This window comes from Cyanistes caeruleus, chromosome 7 (assembly GCF_971803275.1).
Source record: "Cyanistes caeruleus chromosome 7, bCyaCae1.hap1.1, whole genome shotgun sequence".
NCBI lineage: Eukaryota > Metazoa > Chordata > Aves > Passeriformes > Paridae > Cyanistes > Cyanistes caeruleus.
In genome coordinates, this window is record NC_141707.1 from 25,521,186 (window position 1) to 25,539,151 (window position 17,966).

Below are 17,966 nucleotides of genomic sequence, written 5' to 3' on the forward strand. Positions count from 1 at the left end.
AGCTGCAGGACAGCCAGGAGGAGCTGCTGGCCCTGCTGCACTGCAGGGAGTGGGTGGCCACCCTTCGTGCCCAGGCCCGTTGCATTTCCCAGTGCATCCACCTCCTGCACCTGCAGCAGCAGGGTGAGGGGCCAGGGCTGGCCCAGCCCTGGCAGAGCTCAGGCATGAGGGGGTATGAGGGGGCTTGCTGGCGTGGAGCTGCCCTGGCCAAGGAGTGGCAGAGGAGCCTAGAGCTAGAGGAGTACCAGCACAGCATCCTGGAGGCTGACTGGCTGCTGGAGCTGGAGGTCATTCTCATTCTGGCCCATTCTCATCCGGAGGATTGATGTGGTAAGGGGCACATGTCGCCCTGCTTGTGCTCCCTGGTCTGCATACCAGGTTGGGTGGGGGCACTGCTGCAGTCTGGGGTGCTGCACAAGAAGGGCTGGACATCCAGCTAGAGACATGAATCTTGTGGGATTCATAGGTATGGGGACAGCCATAATCTCTCCAGTCCAAACCAATGACCTGCTGGTTTAGACATTCAGATGTGAGGAAGGAGAGCTGAGAAGTGGGGAATGGGAGTGTTCCCTAATGTGGCAGAGCAGCCTGTGGGCCATAGATACTCCCATCCAGCCCAAGTGAATGCTCGGAAGATAGGCACCCACACTGCTTCCTCTCCTGCAGGTTCTGCAGCACTGCCAGGTCCTGGAGAGGGTGCTGCAAGGCCAGGCACTGCCTGCCCCACAACACACCCGGCTCAGAAATAGGACTGCCACCACCTGTGTACCTTGGCAGGCTCAGCCCTCTACCTCTGCCTCAGCAGCCAGCCCCTGGAGCAGCCAGTGAGTGACCATGGACAATGGGACTTCCAGCTACTCCCAGCAGCTGCACCCTGGAGAGCAAGACTGGAGGACACCCAACCAATCACCACGGGCTGCAGGCAGCTAGCAGCTCACAGGGACCTGGCTCAGTTCTTGCCTGGGAAGAAAGCATGGAAAGAACATGTTTAATGAGATGTTTCTTCTGTGCTCAGCCCATGAGCCTGCCATTTGGCATGTGGCTGCGGACTGCACAAGGAGACGGGGCACCAAGTGCTGCTGAGCGCACAGACACAAGCATGCACATGTGTATGGATGCAAGCAGGCAGGAGAATGTGTTTCTGATGAAACATGGGGCTCAGCCTCCTGTTTCCAGCAGCCAGTGAGGAGGCTGAGTCCACAGTAACCAGTCTGCTTGATGATGGCCCACCTCCATGCTGGTAGTGGATAACACAGTGACAGTCCTTGCTCCAGCTGGAGCTTGCTACCTTGCTGGCTGTGGTAGGCAAAGAAGTTTTGTCCTGGGGAATTTCAATCCATTTAATTTACTGCCGTTGGCAATAAAGCCGAAAATGTATATCCGGAGGCACGGTTCCTGTGAAGTGTTTATTGGTGTAGCTGTTTCCACTACAGTCAGAGGAGTCACAATGCACAGAAACAACAGGCCTCCTACACTACACAGGGAGGACAGGACACACACGGCCACAGACACACAGAGACGCTCGTCTCTCCGCCCCGGGCCCTGTAGTGGGGCCAGGCTGTGGGCAGGACCTGCTGCAGGGGAGGCTTCTTTCTCTGATGGGATATTTCTGCAGCCTCCTGAGGAAGGCATTGGACCCTCCCAGTAATGAAGCATTCACCATCTCTCTCACAGGAGCCAGGCTGGTAAATGGGAATGGGGGGCAGCATCTTCTCCCAAATCCAGTGGTGAAGCAAGCATCCCAGCTTCCTCTGGAAGGCCAGTCCAGCTCCGACCATCAGGAAGAGGCTGGGCTGCCTTTCCCTTCTGGCACTACCTTTGGAGTTTCCATGGGCAACAAGGGCACCATCAAACATTTTCTGGGCCAGTTTTGAACAAAGGCTGCCAGCTCAGGGACACCCCAGGGAACAGCTCTGTCAGGTCGAAAGGTGTGATGCACCTGAACATGAGGAAGAACTTTACTGTGCAGTGACTGAGCACTGGAACAGGTTGTCCAGAGAAGTTGCGGAGTCTCCCTCACTGGAGGTATTGCAGAACTGTCTGGATACAATCCTGTGCCATGTGCTCTGGGATGACTCTGCTTGGGCAGGGAGGCTGGACCAGATGGTCCACTGTGGTCTCTTCAAACCTGAACAATTCTGTGAATCTGTGGAACTGCCCAGAGGTGATGGGCGCTGAGTCCTGGGCACCCTTGAGTGCTGCTCTTTCTTACCTGGCGGGCACCACTGGATGTGAAAGGCTATCTCAGTATGGCAGCAAAACTGGGGCTGGGGTTCCAGTGACTTCCTTCTGGGCTTGCAGGGAGCCAGACTCAGTGGACCACTGCACAGGGAAATGGAGGGGACCCAAAGGACTGTTTTGTGCTCCAGCACTACATTTCTTGTATAGCTTCTTAAATATGGTTTGTCCTGAGAGACAGGAATGTGGGGATCAGAAACTCGGCTACAGCCCTGTGATGAGTGCTTACTCCTGCAACCTCTGTGGACGTGCAGAATGGCAGAGGACTCCTAATTCCTGCAAGAGGGCAAGCATTTGCAGGAACTAGGCTTCAGGATACCTGTTTGTCTCCAGCCTTCCCTCCCTGTGCAGTTTGCCTTTGGAAATAAGGTTGGGAGAGGAGGGAGAGGAGCCAAACAGCCTCTTCTATGTCAAGCAAGAGCTGAAAACAGTCATGTGGGAAGGTGACTCAACAGAAGACAGTCTGGAGGACTGGGCCAGGGTGCCAGTCCCTGTTTGCCTGTCTGCCAGGCTGCAGCAGCGCCAAGGGCCAGTAGCTGTGGCAGAGGCCTGGTGTGAGCATTCCTAGAAGGGGGCAGAGGGAGCAGGAGCAAGGCATCTGCCAGCTGAGTATGGAGATTGCTGGCCTGGGAGAAGAGGCAGCTTCTAGCCCATTCCTGTGAGTGCTCAGTGTCACATGCTGAGCTACCCAAGCATCATGGTAGTGGAGGGGAATGCAGTGGCACCAGCTGGCATTGTTCCCCTTCATCACCTGGAAACCAGGCACAGGCTGCCTGAGCAGGGAGGGGACAGACCCCTGACCCATGGGCACTCAGGACCCACACAGCTTTGGGATGTGAGAGGCATCTCTCAGCCCACCAGGTCCAAGAGGAGAGAGACTCACAGCCTCTGCTGAGCGAGTGATGGGGCAGCCAGAGCCAGGGCTGCATCCTGCAGGGCTATGGAACAGCCATTCATTGGTCCAGGCAAGAGACAGTGTGACTCACGGCAGGTCTCCAGTTAGTTCTTGGGAGGGATGAGCAGGTGTGAGCCGCCTGTCTCGCGAGCAGGGAGGGCAGCTCCCAGCTCACACAGGCATGTGCAGCTCGTTGTACTCGTCCCGGCCATCCTCATCGAAATTTGGCTCCGCATCCTCCGAGTCCAACTGGGAAGAGGCAGAGACCAGGCTATGAAGGCCACAGCTGCCCCCAGTGTGGGGTCAAGCCTGGCACAGAGGGATCAGCACACAGCAACCCAGTCAACTGGGCCGTGCTGGGAAAAGCAAAGCTCTTGCTCCCTCCCCCTCTGAACAGGCTCCTTTAAACCTCATGCCCATCCATGCATCCCCAGCCCGATGCCCTTTCTATTCTAATGCCTGGAGCTTTGGTCCAGTACTGCAGCTCCTTCCTCTCCCCCTGGTGGCAGCACTCACTTCTGGGTGCTGCTCCAGGCTCTCCTCCAACACAGCTCAGGATGTTGATAGCAGCTGAGGAGCTGCCAGCTCTTGAAGAGCTGCCAGCACCCTGGCACTGTGACTACATGCTGAAGTGCCAACAGCCGTAGGTTCTGATGTGCTGCTGGGCTGTTCTTGCTGTTGGTTCAGTGGGGAACTGGTGTGTTTCTTGATGAAGGAGCCACAAGATGGAAGGGGAAATCACCTCTGCTTGGTAGGAACCTGTTTCCTTGCCCCAGGTAGCCCATCCATCTCATACTGCACTCCCAGGGCTACAAGATCCAAGAAAGCTATCCACCCACTTACTGCTGTTGAGCAAAGACCCTCAAGGCTTTGCTGGCCCATGACCTCTCAGCCTTTCAGGCTGCCAGATCTCAATCTCACTCCAGTGTTGCAAGCTAGACAGAGGACAGCTGTCTGCTCACCGCTTTGAGCTCCCTGTCGTGGAAGAAGCGGGGCAGCACGAAGCGTCGCAACGGCACTGTCATGATCAGGACAAAGGGGAAGGCCAGCGATGCCACAGTAGATTTCACCACCCAGAGCAGCACAATGCAGGCCAGTTGAATGCAGGTGAAGAGATTCATTCTCCAGGTCTTCACCTATTAAGTAAATCCAGTCTAAGAACACATTATCTTTCCACACAGATTAACCAAGACCCAACTTGCAAAATGAAACTCTTCTGCAGAGCACCTGCTGCTGCAGAGTCTACCTGCCTTTACTCTACAGCTAGGTAGAACTCCATAACACATCAGCCTCTGTACTACCTGGCAGCATACCCACCTGGCAGTGTCCCTCCACCCCCTCAAGCAGTGCATCACTCCTACAAATTGTCTGCCCATCCATACAATATCCTAACAATACGCTCCTGGGTGCAGCCTACCAGCATTGTACCACCTCTGTGCATGCCTTGCACTTCTCGGCCCAAACTTGCAGCCAAGCAGGGTCACCAAGCCAAGTGTCATTCTAGCAAAATACCATCCTCCCCTCACCTGCTTCTTCTTCCTCTTCTCCTCATTACCTGGTTCTATGCAACCTGCCTTTGCTCACCTTGACAACGTAGATGTGGTCAGGGTGGTGCTTGGATGGCATGAAGATCAGGAGCAGGCGCTCATAGAGCTGGATGCCCGTGAGTGACGTAACCCCCATGTAGAGGAAGATGCCGAAGAGCACAGCCAGGGGGATCTGCCGCAGCATGTTTCCCATCACAATGGACAGACCTGCACAGACAGAGCTCAGGGCATGTGTGTCCCACACCGGCCCCTCCGCAAGCCACCTCAGCCTCCGTCCCTCTCCCACCTCCTCTGTGTCCTGGGGCACAAGGGAAAGGAAGCTCAAAATGGGTAGGTGTGGGCAGGCCTGCGGCAAGCAGGCAGAGCACGGACTGGCCCACGGGGCAGGGACAGTGCCAGTGCCAGGAGATTCAACTGCTTGGTCCTGACCTTTGCCCTCCCTTGTTCCCTGAGCAGAGGCTCACCGACAAGGGCGGCAATAAGCACTCCGGTCACACGCTGCTCCTTCACCTCCTCGATCCTGGGCTTCTCCCCGGGCGCGATGGCCTTGCTCATGACGGTCAGGGCATTGACGTGGGTGACGGAGCGCACGGTCGCTGCCGTCAGCCAGGGCAGCCCAAAGAGAGCGCAAAGCCCCCCCATAGTGCCAATCAGCAGAAGGTCCAGGTGGAAGCCAGAGCCTTTCAGCAACTTCCTCTCCTTCTTGCTAACAATCAGCCTGAAAGAAAATAGAACCTGGGTCGGTGCAAGGCCCAGGTCAGTGTTCAGGGACAGCACTGCAGCTGGGGACAACGCTCACTCTCTGGAGACAGCACACATGGGGATAACGACAAGATGGCTGAGGAGGGGGATGGTGGCTGTCAGCCTCAGGTTAAAAGTTTCCTCCTGTGCTTGGCTGAGGCAGGTCTCCATCACACCATATGCCAAGAGGGGAGCCAAAAGATGATGGGAAAAGCCAAGGTACAGTCTGAAATGCCCAAGATCCTGCTCTTGCTGTTCCTTTGGAATGTCTGCTGCATCTCCAAGGGAACCAGCACCCATCCCGGCCTTGCCTCTCTAGGGGTTAGCAGTGGCTGAGGTTTGAGGGGGCGGTACTCACGTAGTGATCTGTGTCTCCATGAAGATAAGAATGAAGACCAGGAGGGCAGGGATGGCAGAGGCAAATATCATCCACAGCGGAAAGGTCCCACTACTGCCCATGGGGTGGATGAACCAGCCACGCTTGTGAGGGGATGTGACCGACAGGCCGGAGGGGACATTCAGCTTCTGGTGGTGTAGTTGCAAAACCCAGCAGTTACTCATTAATACAAACAAGCCTCACACAGCTTTGATCCTCCTGCTCTCCCTGGTCTGAATGTCTCAGATGATGGGATAAGCCACCCTGAACCGAGCAGGACTTTCTCATGGATAATCCCCTTCAGTGCAAAAAAAAATTATGTTTCCTAACATGGGCCTGTATCATTTCCTTTCAGCTACTTAAAGTCCCTTCATTCTTTTCCAAGACACCAAGGAAGTATCTTCCCTCAGGAACTTCACCCCCATGTCGGTCCTTGCAGACCATGGTTAAAATGCTCCTTGACCTCTGCTTGGACAAATTAAGTGTTCTGAACTGCCTACCATTTCCTGAGGTGGCTTTCCAGACTTTCCAAGGCTTTTCTGAGACATTTTACAGCATTGTTTTTGCAGTGCAAACCCCAGAAGAGGCCACATTCTGTGGAAATGACCTCATTCTGACCATGTTCAGGGGGAATATCATGTTTGTGCTCCCATCAGACCACACAGACTCCTAGCTGTACATCATCCTCACCCTGCGTTCATCAGCATTTGAACCCTCGTCTCTGTGCTGCTCTACAGCAATTTCTGCTATCTGCACTGCAGGCAGACTTTATGATTTGCATTTATGTTAATCAGCATAAGTATGAATAATATTTCTGGAATGTTTGTCCTTGAGTTAAGCTGTGTAACTAAGTACCATTTTCCCAGAAAGCTTTGTACATATGCTGAGTTAATACTAAAATGATAATGCTTTTGATATTAACTGTAGAAGTGTAGAAGGGTATGAAAAGAATGTAACAAAGTGCATGATTTTACTAATGTCTGATAGACTGAAATTTTTCATTGAAATTCAAATGAATAAAAATGCATTTGGATTCCACCAAGCCTTCGGTTGTTTTGATAAAAAGCTTGCATGATAAACAGGAAATACTTTTCACCCTCTTCCCAATCTTAGCAAAAAAAAAAAAACCCAAAACCAAAACCAAAACAAAAAAAGGAAATATAATTCCCTATCTACTGAAAAAGGAGAAAGAATGAAACCTGTAAGATACGTTTGTTTGATAACATTAAGTTATCAAACTTAAGTTTCTACGTATACTGGGGAAAAAAAATTGTGTTTGAGATAAAGTGATCAAAATATTAGTATCCTACAGTCAACAAGAGAATGAGTATGTTGAGTACTAAACTCATGACAAATACCCCATTGAAACCATTCTACATGCCACCTTCTTCAGTGTGCATGAACAGTTTATGTCTTGCTGATTGACTGCAAATGTTTAGAGTTCCAAACAAGGAATGAACTGCACTGAATCTCCCTAAAGCCCCTAACCCCTCCCCTACTAACAGCTGGAAGACCAGAGAGATACCAGGGCACTCCAGTCCCTGTAGCTCTGGCCTCAGCCTCAGCAAGACCCTTGGAGCTTCCCTTCACCGTGGGAGTGAGAATAAGGGGAATGTTTCTGTTTGCTTTGTGCTGTTATGACTAAAGAGGCAGGAAATACAAATTCCCCATTGCACAAGAGCAGGCCAGCCCCACAGGATCACTGCTGGGCTTCAGGAGAGGCTCTGAGGGCAGTGCTGGCACCTACCTGTGTGTATGTATCAGTGATAGTGTAATCCACCAGCACCATGACCAGGATGGAGATGGGGATCCCAAAATCTCCGATGATCCGCCGCGCCTGCAGAACACAGACCTGTCATTAGCAAAGGGAGCAGGCCAGCTCCACACGTGCATCCTGCTAGAGGGAGCCCATGGCAAAGAGAAGCCCCAGAGGGGGCCAAGCACCACTCCAAACTTGAGCACTGCTGATGGGCAGGGCAAGGAAACCCAGCCTTGACCCATGGGGCTGTACATCCCACTGCCCACACAACATGCTCTTAAATGACTGGCTAATTGCTCCAGCTGGCCTCTTTAGACAGTGCTCCAGGTACAGATACCATGCATGAACAGAGATGCCCAAAGGGAAAAAGTCTAAGTTCTTCTTCTTATATTCTAGTTTAACAGACTTGTATCTGGTCCAAGGAGCTTTCCCAAAGTCCAGAGGACTTTCCAGCAACCTCACTGGAGCAGGACAGTGCAGATACCATCATCAACAGTCAGCTCTTGTCTGCACTCTAGGGTGGACTACCATCCCTCCTGCAAGGTATTCCAAGGATTTCTGGTGTTTCTTTGGGAGATGTCCAAGTGTTCTGGAGAATTAAAGTCTGTAGCCAAAAGCATTATTTGTTTGTCGTGTCCCTTGTCCTTAACATGTGACTCCCACAAACTTCTCACCTTTCCTCCTAAGAAGCGGCTGTTCTTGAACTTGCGCATAAAGAAGGCAATAAAGAAAGTGCCTAGCATGAGGATGAGGGACAGCAGAGCAGTGTTGGGCTGCATCCTGGTTCCCAGTGACATGGCATCCGTAGAGAGCACGCTGGCATTCAGGCTGCTCTGCACGTTTGGTGGGTAGAACTTCAGCAAAGGATGTTCTGCAAACACCTGAGCAGGTGAGAGAAGCAGCAGACAAGTTACTGCAAGGAGGGGCAGGGGGCACTGTCACTACTGGGGGCAGGAGGATGCAGAGGTGTCCTGCTCTGTGGAGAGGTGAGGGCAGTAGATGGTGGGCACGGACAATCCCAGCATCCGTCACCTCGCCTCGCAACCTACCCAGCTGGAGAGGGCTGGGGAGAGAAAAGTGGCCCCTCTTTAATGTCTCCTGCAGGAAGAGAAGGGGAGAGAGACATTAGGGCTCTTCCTGCCACCCTCTGTGGTGGCATAGGAGCCAGCTGGGCTGAGGCATGAGACCAGCAAAGAACTGCTCTGCAGAATGTCTAGGAAAATTGTGGCTGAGCTGAGGAGGCTCTGTTCCCTCGCCTCCTGTGTGCTAAAGCAGCTGGTTCCTGAGGGATTAAGAGATGCAGCAGCCCATCTCCCCAGGGAAGGTTCACCTTGTACAGTTTGTAGAAGGTCTCATAGATAAAGATGAGGGAGATGAGGAAAGCAAAGATCTCCTGGGTGAAGGGCGAGATGTAGCGCACCAAGAAGCTTCCTTCTGCTGCCACGATAATGAAGATGAAGACGATGAGCCACAAACCAATCCACACTCTGCCTGTCAGATACTCAATGCCTTGTGTCTGGCAGAACTGAAACGGAAAGGGGAAGGAGTTACTCGTGGTTCCTCAGGCTGCCTCCTGCATCCACTTCCCAATAAGATCAAAGGCTGTCCTGGAAAAAAGCATCTACATCTGCTTGGGCATCCAGCACAGAATCTGTGAATTCATGGCTAGAATAACAGGTAGATTTGCAGACTTTGCATCAACACCTGGCAGCTCACACCAAGTAGGTCTTTACTCCTGCAGTCTTTGTAACAGTACCTCCTTCGTGCTCTGCTGAAGCCAGCCCATGCATAACACGCCCCGTCCCACCCCTATGAGGTGCTGTTGCTCAAACACAGCTCTCCATTGCTCCATGCACTCAACAGCATAGGCCTGTTCCTACAAAGGAGAGCCTGAGCATCCTGCTACATCCCACTGCATAAAGGCCACGATCTCAGACAGCACCATGCATACAGACAGTTAGTTGTATGTGTGTGGAGATAAGCCCCCAGGCTGCCACCACAGAGGAGACCATCTCCGTTGCCTCTGCTCATCCACACAGAGCAACTATTTCCAGGACAAATCACACCCCTCCCTTTGCAGCCTTCCTCAGTACCAGTACAGGCAGAGGTACTCCTCTGTACACAGTGACTGGACAAAGCAAAAGCAGTCAGTGAGAAGTGCAGTCACAGGAGAGCGGAGAAATTCCCACTCTGCAATAGCATCACCAGCTCCAAACTCTTGACAAGGTGAAAATCCAGCTGTAGAAAAACCATGCTTTTTCAAAGGCACAGACATGCTGGCAGTCAGAGAAAAGGAGAATTAGATCCACTGCTTGAAGGTACAGTGATAGAGGGATGCTTTCAAGAGCAAAGAGGTCATGCTACTTGAGAAAGAAACACATCCATCCTGGCTGGCCAGGTACCTCTGCACACACCCTTGGGCTTATCCTTAGAGGTGGGAGTAATGTACGTGGCACGTCCTAAATGGGTGGTACACTGAGCATTATTGAGCTCCCATAAAAGGAAACCTGGACACAGGTAAAAGTGGTGAAATGGTCTTCAAGAATAAGAAACTTTCAGGATGCAGCTACAAGTGCTCATTATGCCAGTGAGCTGCATCACAGAGCTGGGGGACGGTGTTCTCCTCACAGTCAGCATGTAGAAGAGTGCTCTCTCACACCTTGAGGGATACTGGATACAGCAACAGGAGGTAGAAGTCCCTGTAGTGGGACCTGCAATGGGTCAGCAGAGCCAAGGGCAGCCCTGACTGAGCTGAGAGCAGCCTGGAAGTACTCTAACCCTAACAAAGACCCTTTGTAGAGCTGAGAAATGCCAGCTGCCCTCTCCACAGCAGGGACAGAGTGAGCAGGTGCCAAGCACAGACACTGCCTCACATGTACCTTGTAAAAAGCTTCTTCAAACACCAGCAGAGGCCCTGAGAAGCCAATGACCAGGAGTGGCTGGGCTCCAAGCAGGGAGAAGAGGATCCCTAAAACCGAGGTGGAGATTATCAGCTCGGAGACCCCCATGAGACCCTCAGTTTTCTCTCCTGGGAAAGAAAACAATGTATGAGTGTTATAGTCCGGACATAGGCACCATCACCACGGACAGGCAGGCTGCACAGCTCCAGACAGAGAAGGCAGGTGCTCATCCCATCAGTCAGAGGTGCTCTGTGTTAGGCAGGGAGCAGGGAGGGAGCCCAGGCAGCTGAGGCTGGAGAGGCCAAATGGCAGGGAGGGAACAAGGCACCAGCTGAGGCACAGCACTACATTCACTCTCCCAGAATGAACAGCACCAAAACCCACCCAGAACAGCACCACACAGACACAGCCAGTGTCCCAGAGTGCAAAGAGCAGACCAGAAAGCAGGCCCATTACCTAGGAGTCCCCCGAAGGTGATGGCAGGAGAGAGAGCAGCAAAGTAGATGAAGAGAACGGCTGCGAGACACTGGCTGTGCAAGGCGTCTCTGATGTCACTGAGGTATTTGGGGTACCTGCGCTTTATGTCCCGAACCAGACCTCCAAAAAATATCCCGGTTCGCTTCAAAGGGTCGTCCTCAGCTTCCTCCTCTTCTTCCTCAGCTTTCACTTCACACAGCTCTGGAGGTGCATGGAGGGCAGGGCTTCAGCAATGAACATGGCTGGGCCCTTGGGCTGTCCCCCTCCCCAATACCTCAGAGAGCAGCACTAGCCTGGTGGGCCCCCTGTGACAGCACATCCCACTGCCTCCAGCTGTCCCCAGCCACCAGTAACTGCCCACAGTCACTGCTCCCCTTGCCCCGCTCCCCACTCCCCACTGCAGGAGTCAGGCCCTGCCCACCCCTCTGCTGGGCTCTGGGAGGGCCCACTGGGACACACAGGGCACTAGGCACAAACTTGCCCAAATGTGAATGGAGAGACCTTTGGCTTCCTGAGCAGTACCCTCCTTCATGGACTTCTGCTCCCTCTCCTTCCTCTTCTTCAGCAGCAACTTCTGGAAGGTGGCAATGGATTTGAGCAAGTCTTTCCCCTCCACCTCTGATGGGGGGATGACAATGCTGCAGTCCAAGAACTCGTTGATTGCATTGAGGAGGTCTTGACGATCATCTGCCATGTATGCAGCCTCATGGAAGTGCTGGAAGGTCAAGAAAAAAGAGAGAGGGAGAATGCTCAGACCAAGACTAGACCCAGCTACCTACAGCCTGGAAAGACAACGCTTGCTGTGACCTTTCGAGTAACATTCTGCTCCTCCATCCACTACTTGTCTCACTACTGCCACTCTGTGACCCACACTCCTGAATCCCGCCTCCTGTTTTGAGGGAGAAGCTGGTAGAGCCCTAAAGCACAAGAACCATGACCTGAGCAGGGAGCATAAGAGACTCTTGGGAGTCTCTGCATGGAAGAAAGAGAACGAGAAAATAGGCATCTACAGCATGAGGGAAGCCATGCAAAGGAAACTAGGCAGAAAAGGGAAGATATTTCTGACAGCAAGAGCAGGTGAGCAAGGAAGGACTAAGGAGACCAGGCAGGGAGGTGCTGGCAAACAGGTGGAAGTGCTGCACTGCCTCTGGAACATGCCTCCAGAGAAAAGGTTGGAGGATGATGAATGAGTGAACAGCCTGTAAAGGAGGTAGGGGACAGCTAAGATCCCTGCAGCACACAGACTCCCTGGAGCCACAGCTTCAATGTAAATGATACTGTATTCTCTCCACGGCGCCAGGACTGTGTAACCTTGCTGTGGCCAGCCCTGGCTGCAGCAGCTGGCTCTGCTCTTCCAGAAAGAGGAGCAGACACTCAAATGAATGAGGTCAGCCCACAAACACAGCCCTGAAGCTGGAAAGGCACCTCACCTCTTCTGGCTATAAACATTCTCAGCTGAGCCCCATGCAACTTCAGGGAAGGAATCTTTCAGTCTTGCTGCTTCTAATGTACTTTTTCTGATTGAGCCTTTTAGTCTCCAGTTCAGTGAAAGTTGCGCAATACTGTCAGTACAGGAAGGTTTGTTACTTGCTTATAGTTACATGGCACCAGCAGGAAGGACCTGTGAACCTCTGACCCTCTTGTGCTGGATGTGTGCACCAGATGCTCAGATTGTTTTTCCTTTGCATTTAATTCCTTGCCAAGATAATAAATTTCACTGCCATCTAGACAGACCAGGGACTTCTAGCAGTTCACTTGCTTGTCAGAAAAACCTTCCCGCCTCCTCATCTCTCCTATATGGATGTGCTTCTATGCACGGATGCCCTAGCCATGGGACTCAGCCAGAAATCCTCATCCAAACACCTGAAAACAGTCCCCAGGAATTGCTGGGATTTTTTTGTCAGTTTGGTCCAGGCCAGGTGTCACAGTCACAGACACACGCAGCCTCCCCACCTCTCTGTGAAATGTCAGTTGAACATCACTCGTCTAACCCTAGGTTGTCCTTTTCTCCTGCTTTTACACAAGGTCTCTTTCTTCACCCAGCCTAGCACACACTGTCCCAGCCAAGTAAGTGTCTGTCCTACTCTTTCCTCTGCACTGGAGCATTCTACCTTGGCCAAGCCAGGCTGATCTTAAAAATCCCAGGTGCTCACACCTGCCTGTCCCCACCTGAGCCTTTGCACAGCTCTCATCTCAAGACTGTCTTCAAAGGAGCCAACAAAGCTCCCTCACAGCATCACTGCTCATCAGCTGCTCACCTTGTCAGACATGAGGGTGGAGATTGAGCGGCCAATTTCGTGGTAGTCCATGTTGGCCTGGCTAGGTCCCAGCAGCACAAAGATGAATCTGACAGGAATTGGGACCTCCAAGACAGATTCCAGGAAGACGGCCTCATTTAGTCGGACGAAGGCCATGGTTGGCTGCTCCAGAAACTGCACACAACCTACCAGGGGGCAATGTTTGGAGCAGAGTTAATCACTGGAGTGAGCTGTACTGGGCTGCCTTTAACAGCAGACACAGGGGTTTTGGGCATTCCTACAAGCCCTGCAGTCATGTACTTTCTCCAGATCACAGACACAGCACTGAACTTCTGAACTGAGGACTGCTCCAAGTGATTCACTGATCATTCACAAGCAGTGCTACTTTGATTAGCCTCCCAGCTAGCCCATTCTCAATCCCTTACAGATGGGCTCTACTTTATAAGGGGCTAAGTTTAAACTGGAAGGTTGTTTCCCACTTATGGAAGGAAACCTCTTACATGTTACTTTTACCAAATTTCTAATCTCATCAAAGAATGAAATCAGGTTTGCTTGACATGACCTATTTCCCATAAACCTTACTGCTTGGCAATAATTACTTTCATATTCTTTAGTTCTTTATTAATTGAATCCCATATTAGCTCAGCCACTATGCTGGCTGAGAAGGATGTCAGGTTAAACAGTCTATAGGTACTGGCTCACTGTGTTCCCCTCCTTGAGCATTGATCCTATGAGCTTTTTCTGTTACCTTGTATGTTCCCTCTATTCATAAACTTTTTTTTTTTTTTCAGGTTAAAGAAAGTCAGTGCTTTAAAGACTCATAGGTATTTTACAAGGAGTCATTTTGTTTTACAATGTCTGCACTTCATCAGTGCTTGGCAGTCTCCTTGGTTCCTAACAGATTGGGAAGTACTCCTGCATCCTCCAGCACACCAGCCGCTTCCTTCACGTACCGAACACAAATGTTTATTGAGTACTGGTATTTCTCTGGCATTATTACTGATCTTTCTGCCATCTGTGTCCAGCAAAGAGCTCTCTTCTGTGTCAGGCTGGCAAATCTGGGCCTTCTGAGAGTCAAAGCAAATCTCAAGACACAGCCTTAGCTCAGAAACAAGCCAATGTTTAGTTATTTGAGTACTCAAAAGTGCATTTATGAACCTGATTTGGCCTCGTCATGATTAAGCATCAGTTTGGTTGGGCTGCCAAGCCTCTTTGCCTGAGCTTTTAATCTACTGGGTAGACAATAGCATTTACTTTGCTTGTAGTATAGCAGGGTTTGCTGAGAAGTTAATGCCAGCAAAGTGCTGAGAAGAAATACTCTTGCAGTCAGAAGGCACCAAGCCCACTGATGCTCAAGCCTGCCTGCTCACACCCTTCCTGTACAGAGAAATATGTCCTGGTAGTGCCACAGTCAATACATGAGATCTTGCCACCAGCCAGGCCCTGCTTCTGTCACCTCAAAGCTCACTGGAACACACAGCCAGCAGCCAACACTGGTCAGGGACAGGGCCCAGCTGCTGGCAAGGTATTAAGAGGCCAGACAGAGAGCAGCAATGGTCTCTGGCAGGGTGATGGCTTGGCCATCAGTCCCCTCAGGCACCACTAACCTACTTCTGTGTTGCAAAACCAGACATACTGTGAGCCTGGCAGGACTTAACACCACTAAGCTGGGCCCCAGCTCCCAGCAGCAGTGTCTATCAACCTCTTTTTTAATTTAGGAAAAGAACTACCCTGGCAGGCCAAATATTTGCTATACACAAACAGAACATGAACCATGACCGAAGGAGGGAGTGTACCAGGCTTACTGCCCAGCTGAACATGTATGATTTGACCAAATAGCCCTCAGGAGTGAGGGCACAGACAGCTGGGGCCACACCAGTATCTGCACTAATCACTGTGGGACTCTACATGCCACCTCTTACCCACAAGGACCACTGTGGCCTCTGCATCTTCAGGGATTTTCTCCATCAGCTTCAAATATTTACGATGGCCCTCAGAGTTATGAAGATGTGGGTTTTTCTGCCAGGAAAGAATACAAATAAGTAAGGGTGAAGTCCCCATGCTTTGGTCTCCCTACACAGCCTTGCACCCCACTGGCACAATTGCAGCTGGGCTTACCTTGGCCGCACACCCAATGCCTGCTTCACAGCAAGGCACCCTCACAGCAAAGGCCACCCTGCAAATTCCAGGGTTGCTGCTGCCACTACATGCTCAAGCAGACATCTGAATACAGTGCAAAGCCAAAACTGGGTACCAAAATCATAATGCAGCGACCCAATTTCCAGTGCTCTAGGTGATCCAGGGAGCTCAGTCCTCATATGACAAGGTTTCCCCACAAAAGGGCTCAGAGGTGGGTGCCATGGCCTGCTGTCAGCCAACAGCTGTCCCCAGGGAGTGGAAAAAGACACAGTAAGGCCCCCAGGTCACCCTCACCTCCTTGCACTCGGTCTCGTTGGCCTTGGGGTCAGCCATCTCAATGCGTTCTTCCCCCATGAGGGGCACGCACGTGTCTGTGGTGTGGTTGTGATGGTGGTTCCCCACGATGGAGTTCATGCTGGAGCTGGAGTGGTTCCTTGGGAAGAAGCCCTCTTTCTCATCATTGGGATGGCTGAGGAGGAGAGTGGTGGCCATGAGGGGACCTGCCTCCCTTGCCACCTGGGCTCACAGAAAACCCCTGGGCCCTGGGAGCCCGTGTCCATGTGCACCCACCTGTGCTTCAGCAGCAGGGCACGCAGCACGTTGGCCCGATCTTCTGCCCTGATCTGGTCAGAGATGATCATGGTCTCCACCATGAGGTGAGCAATGCCAGGCAGAGTGGTCTGCTCCAAGTCAAGGAGGACGGCACCTGCCAGCAATGAGGGGAAGAGCCCTGCTCCTAGAGTGCAACACTCCCCATCGCATTCACACTCTGGGGACACAGCTGCTCCACCAGGAGCCAGGTTTGGTTGGGGGACAGATTCAGCTGAGAAATGCCAGGGTCCAAGTGCCCCATGTCCTTTCTGCAAACCCTTGTCCCAAGAGAACCCAAAAGCTCCAAGATGCAGTGGTAGTTCTGGTATCTCCTTTCATTTCAGTCTCCCACTCTGACCAAACTTGCCTTTCCACACCAAAGATCGGTCCAAGATCTGCTGGCCAAGGCACAACTGGGTGTTGCAGCTTCCATGTGCCTGAGCCCAGTAAAGCAGAGCATGGAACCAACACAGGCACCCTTTGGCTAACGCAAAGCCTGCCAAACAGGCTGCAGGATGTCTGTCTCCACAGACACTACATGAAGCCTGGACACAGACACTGTCTCGTGCCTCCAGGGAGGGACCTAGTAGCAACAGAAGCTATCCAGCAAAACTTGTCCTAGAGCAGGAGAGAAACCCTGGTCTGTTCTTCCTCACTCACCGTGGGCAATAGTCTTCCTGAGCTCCAACAGACTGCGGAAGGACAGTGAAGCCACATGGGGTTTCCCCCACCTTGCTGTATCCTCCTCCACATCCTCCTCAAACTTGATCCAGCGGGCTGTCTCCCTCCAGTGCATCTCCTGGTTCTTATCCACCACCAGCTCGTTCAGCTCCACAAACACCTAGTGTGGATTACAGCGAGGACATGAGATGCATACAGCTCTACCAGGAGCACACAGAAAGCTTCAGCTCCCTCCTCAAGGTACCGCCTGCTCTGACGCGCTACTGGAACAAACCTGCCATAGTTTAACCAGAGGTTTACTGCAAGAAGCAGCCAGGATAAATATCACTGACAGCATGGCAGGAGCTTCCATCAGCACATGGGGCACCAGAAAGCTCCAGGTGATGTGGTGTGGACAGAAAGGAGAGAATGACGCAATGCTGCATCCCTTTCTACCAAACTACAGAAATTTTGTCCTCTTCCCTTCTTCTTGGTTTCCCTCTAAATTTCCCACACTTACCAGAGATAGTGATGTGACTGTTCTGCCAACTTCCACAACAACATCACCATTTCTGTGACGATTAAAGTCTATCCTAAGATCAAAGCTTTGTAGTTTAAGGGAAATCTCCCCTTTTATTGAAAAAAGTGTATTTTCAGCTCTCATGATAATGGATAATAGCATGAAATGTCATCCTCAAGGTCATGTGAAGAATTAATTATATCGAAACACATTTATCACTTTATAAATTGCATGTTTCTAGTCCTGATTTATAGCTTCTGAACAAGTGTGGGAGGACAGCACATGGATACCTCGTGGGGCTTTCTATCCAACTTCTTCTTCTTCTTCTTTTTCTTGACAGATGGAGTTGATGCTAATTTTTTGCTTGTCCTGGTGATCTGACTCCGAGATGGTTTTTTCATCAGATGCCTCCTCACACCTGGGTTATCTTCAAAGCGGTGGCCTGAAGACATAGGAAAGGAAAAAAGGCAACCAATTTGTCTAGTGGATATACACTGTCTGTCAGGGAAATATATCCAAGCACATTCTTCTCTCATTAACTTAGGCTACCAAAGCCCTGGCAGTTGGAGAATTCACCATCATCCTCCAGAACTTTAAGATCCTTCCTGCCTCATTTGCCTACTTTCATCTCCAGATGTCTGTGAGCTAACCTCTTCAAAAAGAAGGTTTCCTCCTAGGCTGTGCATACACTTGGGGCTTCATCACAAAAGCTTTTACTCATGGTACCTGAACAAGTGATGTGGGAATCCTCCCCATATTCCCCCAACAAAAAGCAACCTGCAGCCTTGCCTGCACACTTCTGCACCCACACAGCAAAGGCAGGCACCTGGCTGGACCTCACCTCTCGCATCAGGGGGAGGCCTGG

At 51.6% G+C, this 17,966-nt stretch overlaps 1 protein-coding gene across 4 annotated transcripts in view; it reads right to left on the bottom strand.

The window, feature by feature from the left end:
• Positions 1 to 1,392: 1,392 nt before the first annotated feature.
• Positions 1,393 to 17,966, bottom strand: part of SLC4A3 (solute carrier family 4 member 3) — a 33,432-nt gene continuing 16,858 nt past the window's right edge. For 3 of the 4 annotated variants that reach the window (XM_086898791.1, XM_086898792.1, XM_023931130.2), the window contains 17 exons: positions 17,392 to 17,543; positions 16,582 to 16,762; positions 15,901 to 16,036; positions 15,625 to 15,799; positions 15,114 to 15,210; positions 13,192 to 13,376; positions 11,435 to 11,648; positions 10,913 to 11,134; positions 10,436 to 10,584; positions 8,887 to 9,081; positions 8,231 to 8,437; positions 7,545 to 7,634; positions 5,780 to 5,946; positions 5,145 to 5,398; positions 4,718 to 4,887; positions 4,096 to 4,269; positions 1,393 to 3,382 (listed from right to left, as the gene is read on the bottom strand). In XM_086898791.1, the coding sequence (XP_086754917.1) occupies positions 3,305 to 3,382; positions 4,096 to 4,269; positions 4,718 to 4,887; positions 5,145 to 5,398; positions 5,780 to 5,946; positions 7,545 to 7,634; positions 8,231 to 8,437; positions 8,887 to 9,081; positions 10,436 to 10,584; positions 10,913 to 11,134; positions 11,435 to 11,648; positions 13,192 to 13,376; positions 15,114 to 15,210; positions 15,625 to 15,799; positions 15,901 to 16,036; positions 16,582 to 16,762; positions 17,392 to 17,543 (2,846 nt within the window). In that variant the 3' untranslated portion in view covers positions 1,393 to 3,304. The remainder of the gene's footprint in view (positions 3,383 to 4,095; positions 4,270 to 4,717; positions 4,888 to 5,144; positions 5,399 to 5,779; positions 5,947 to 7,544; positions 7,635 to 8,230; positions 8,438 to 8,886; positions 9,082 to 10,435; positions 10,585 to 10,912; positions 11,135 to 11,434; positions 11,649 to 13,191; positions 13,377 to 15,113; positions 15,211 to 15,624; positions 15,800 to 15,900; positions 16,037 to 16,581; positions 16,763 to 17,391; positions 17,544 to 17,966) is intronic. The other variant, XM_086898793.1, reaches the window with a different exon arrangement.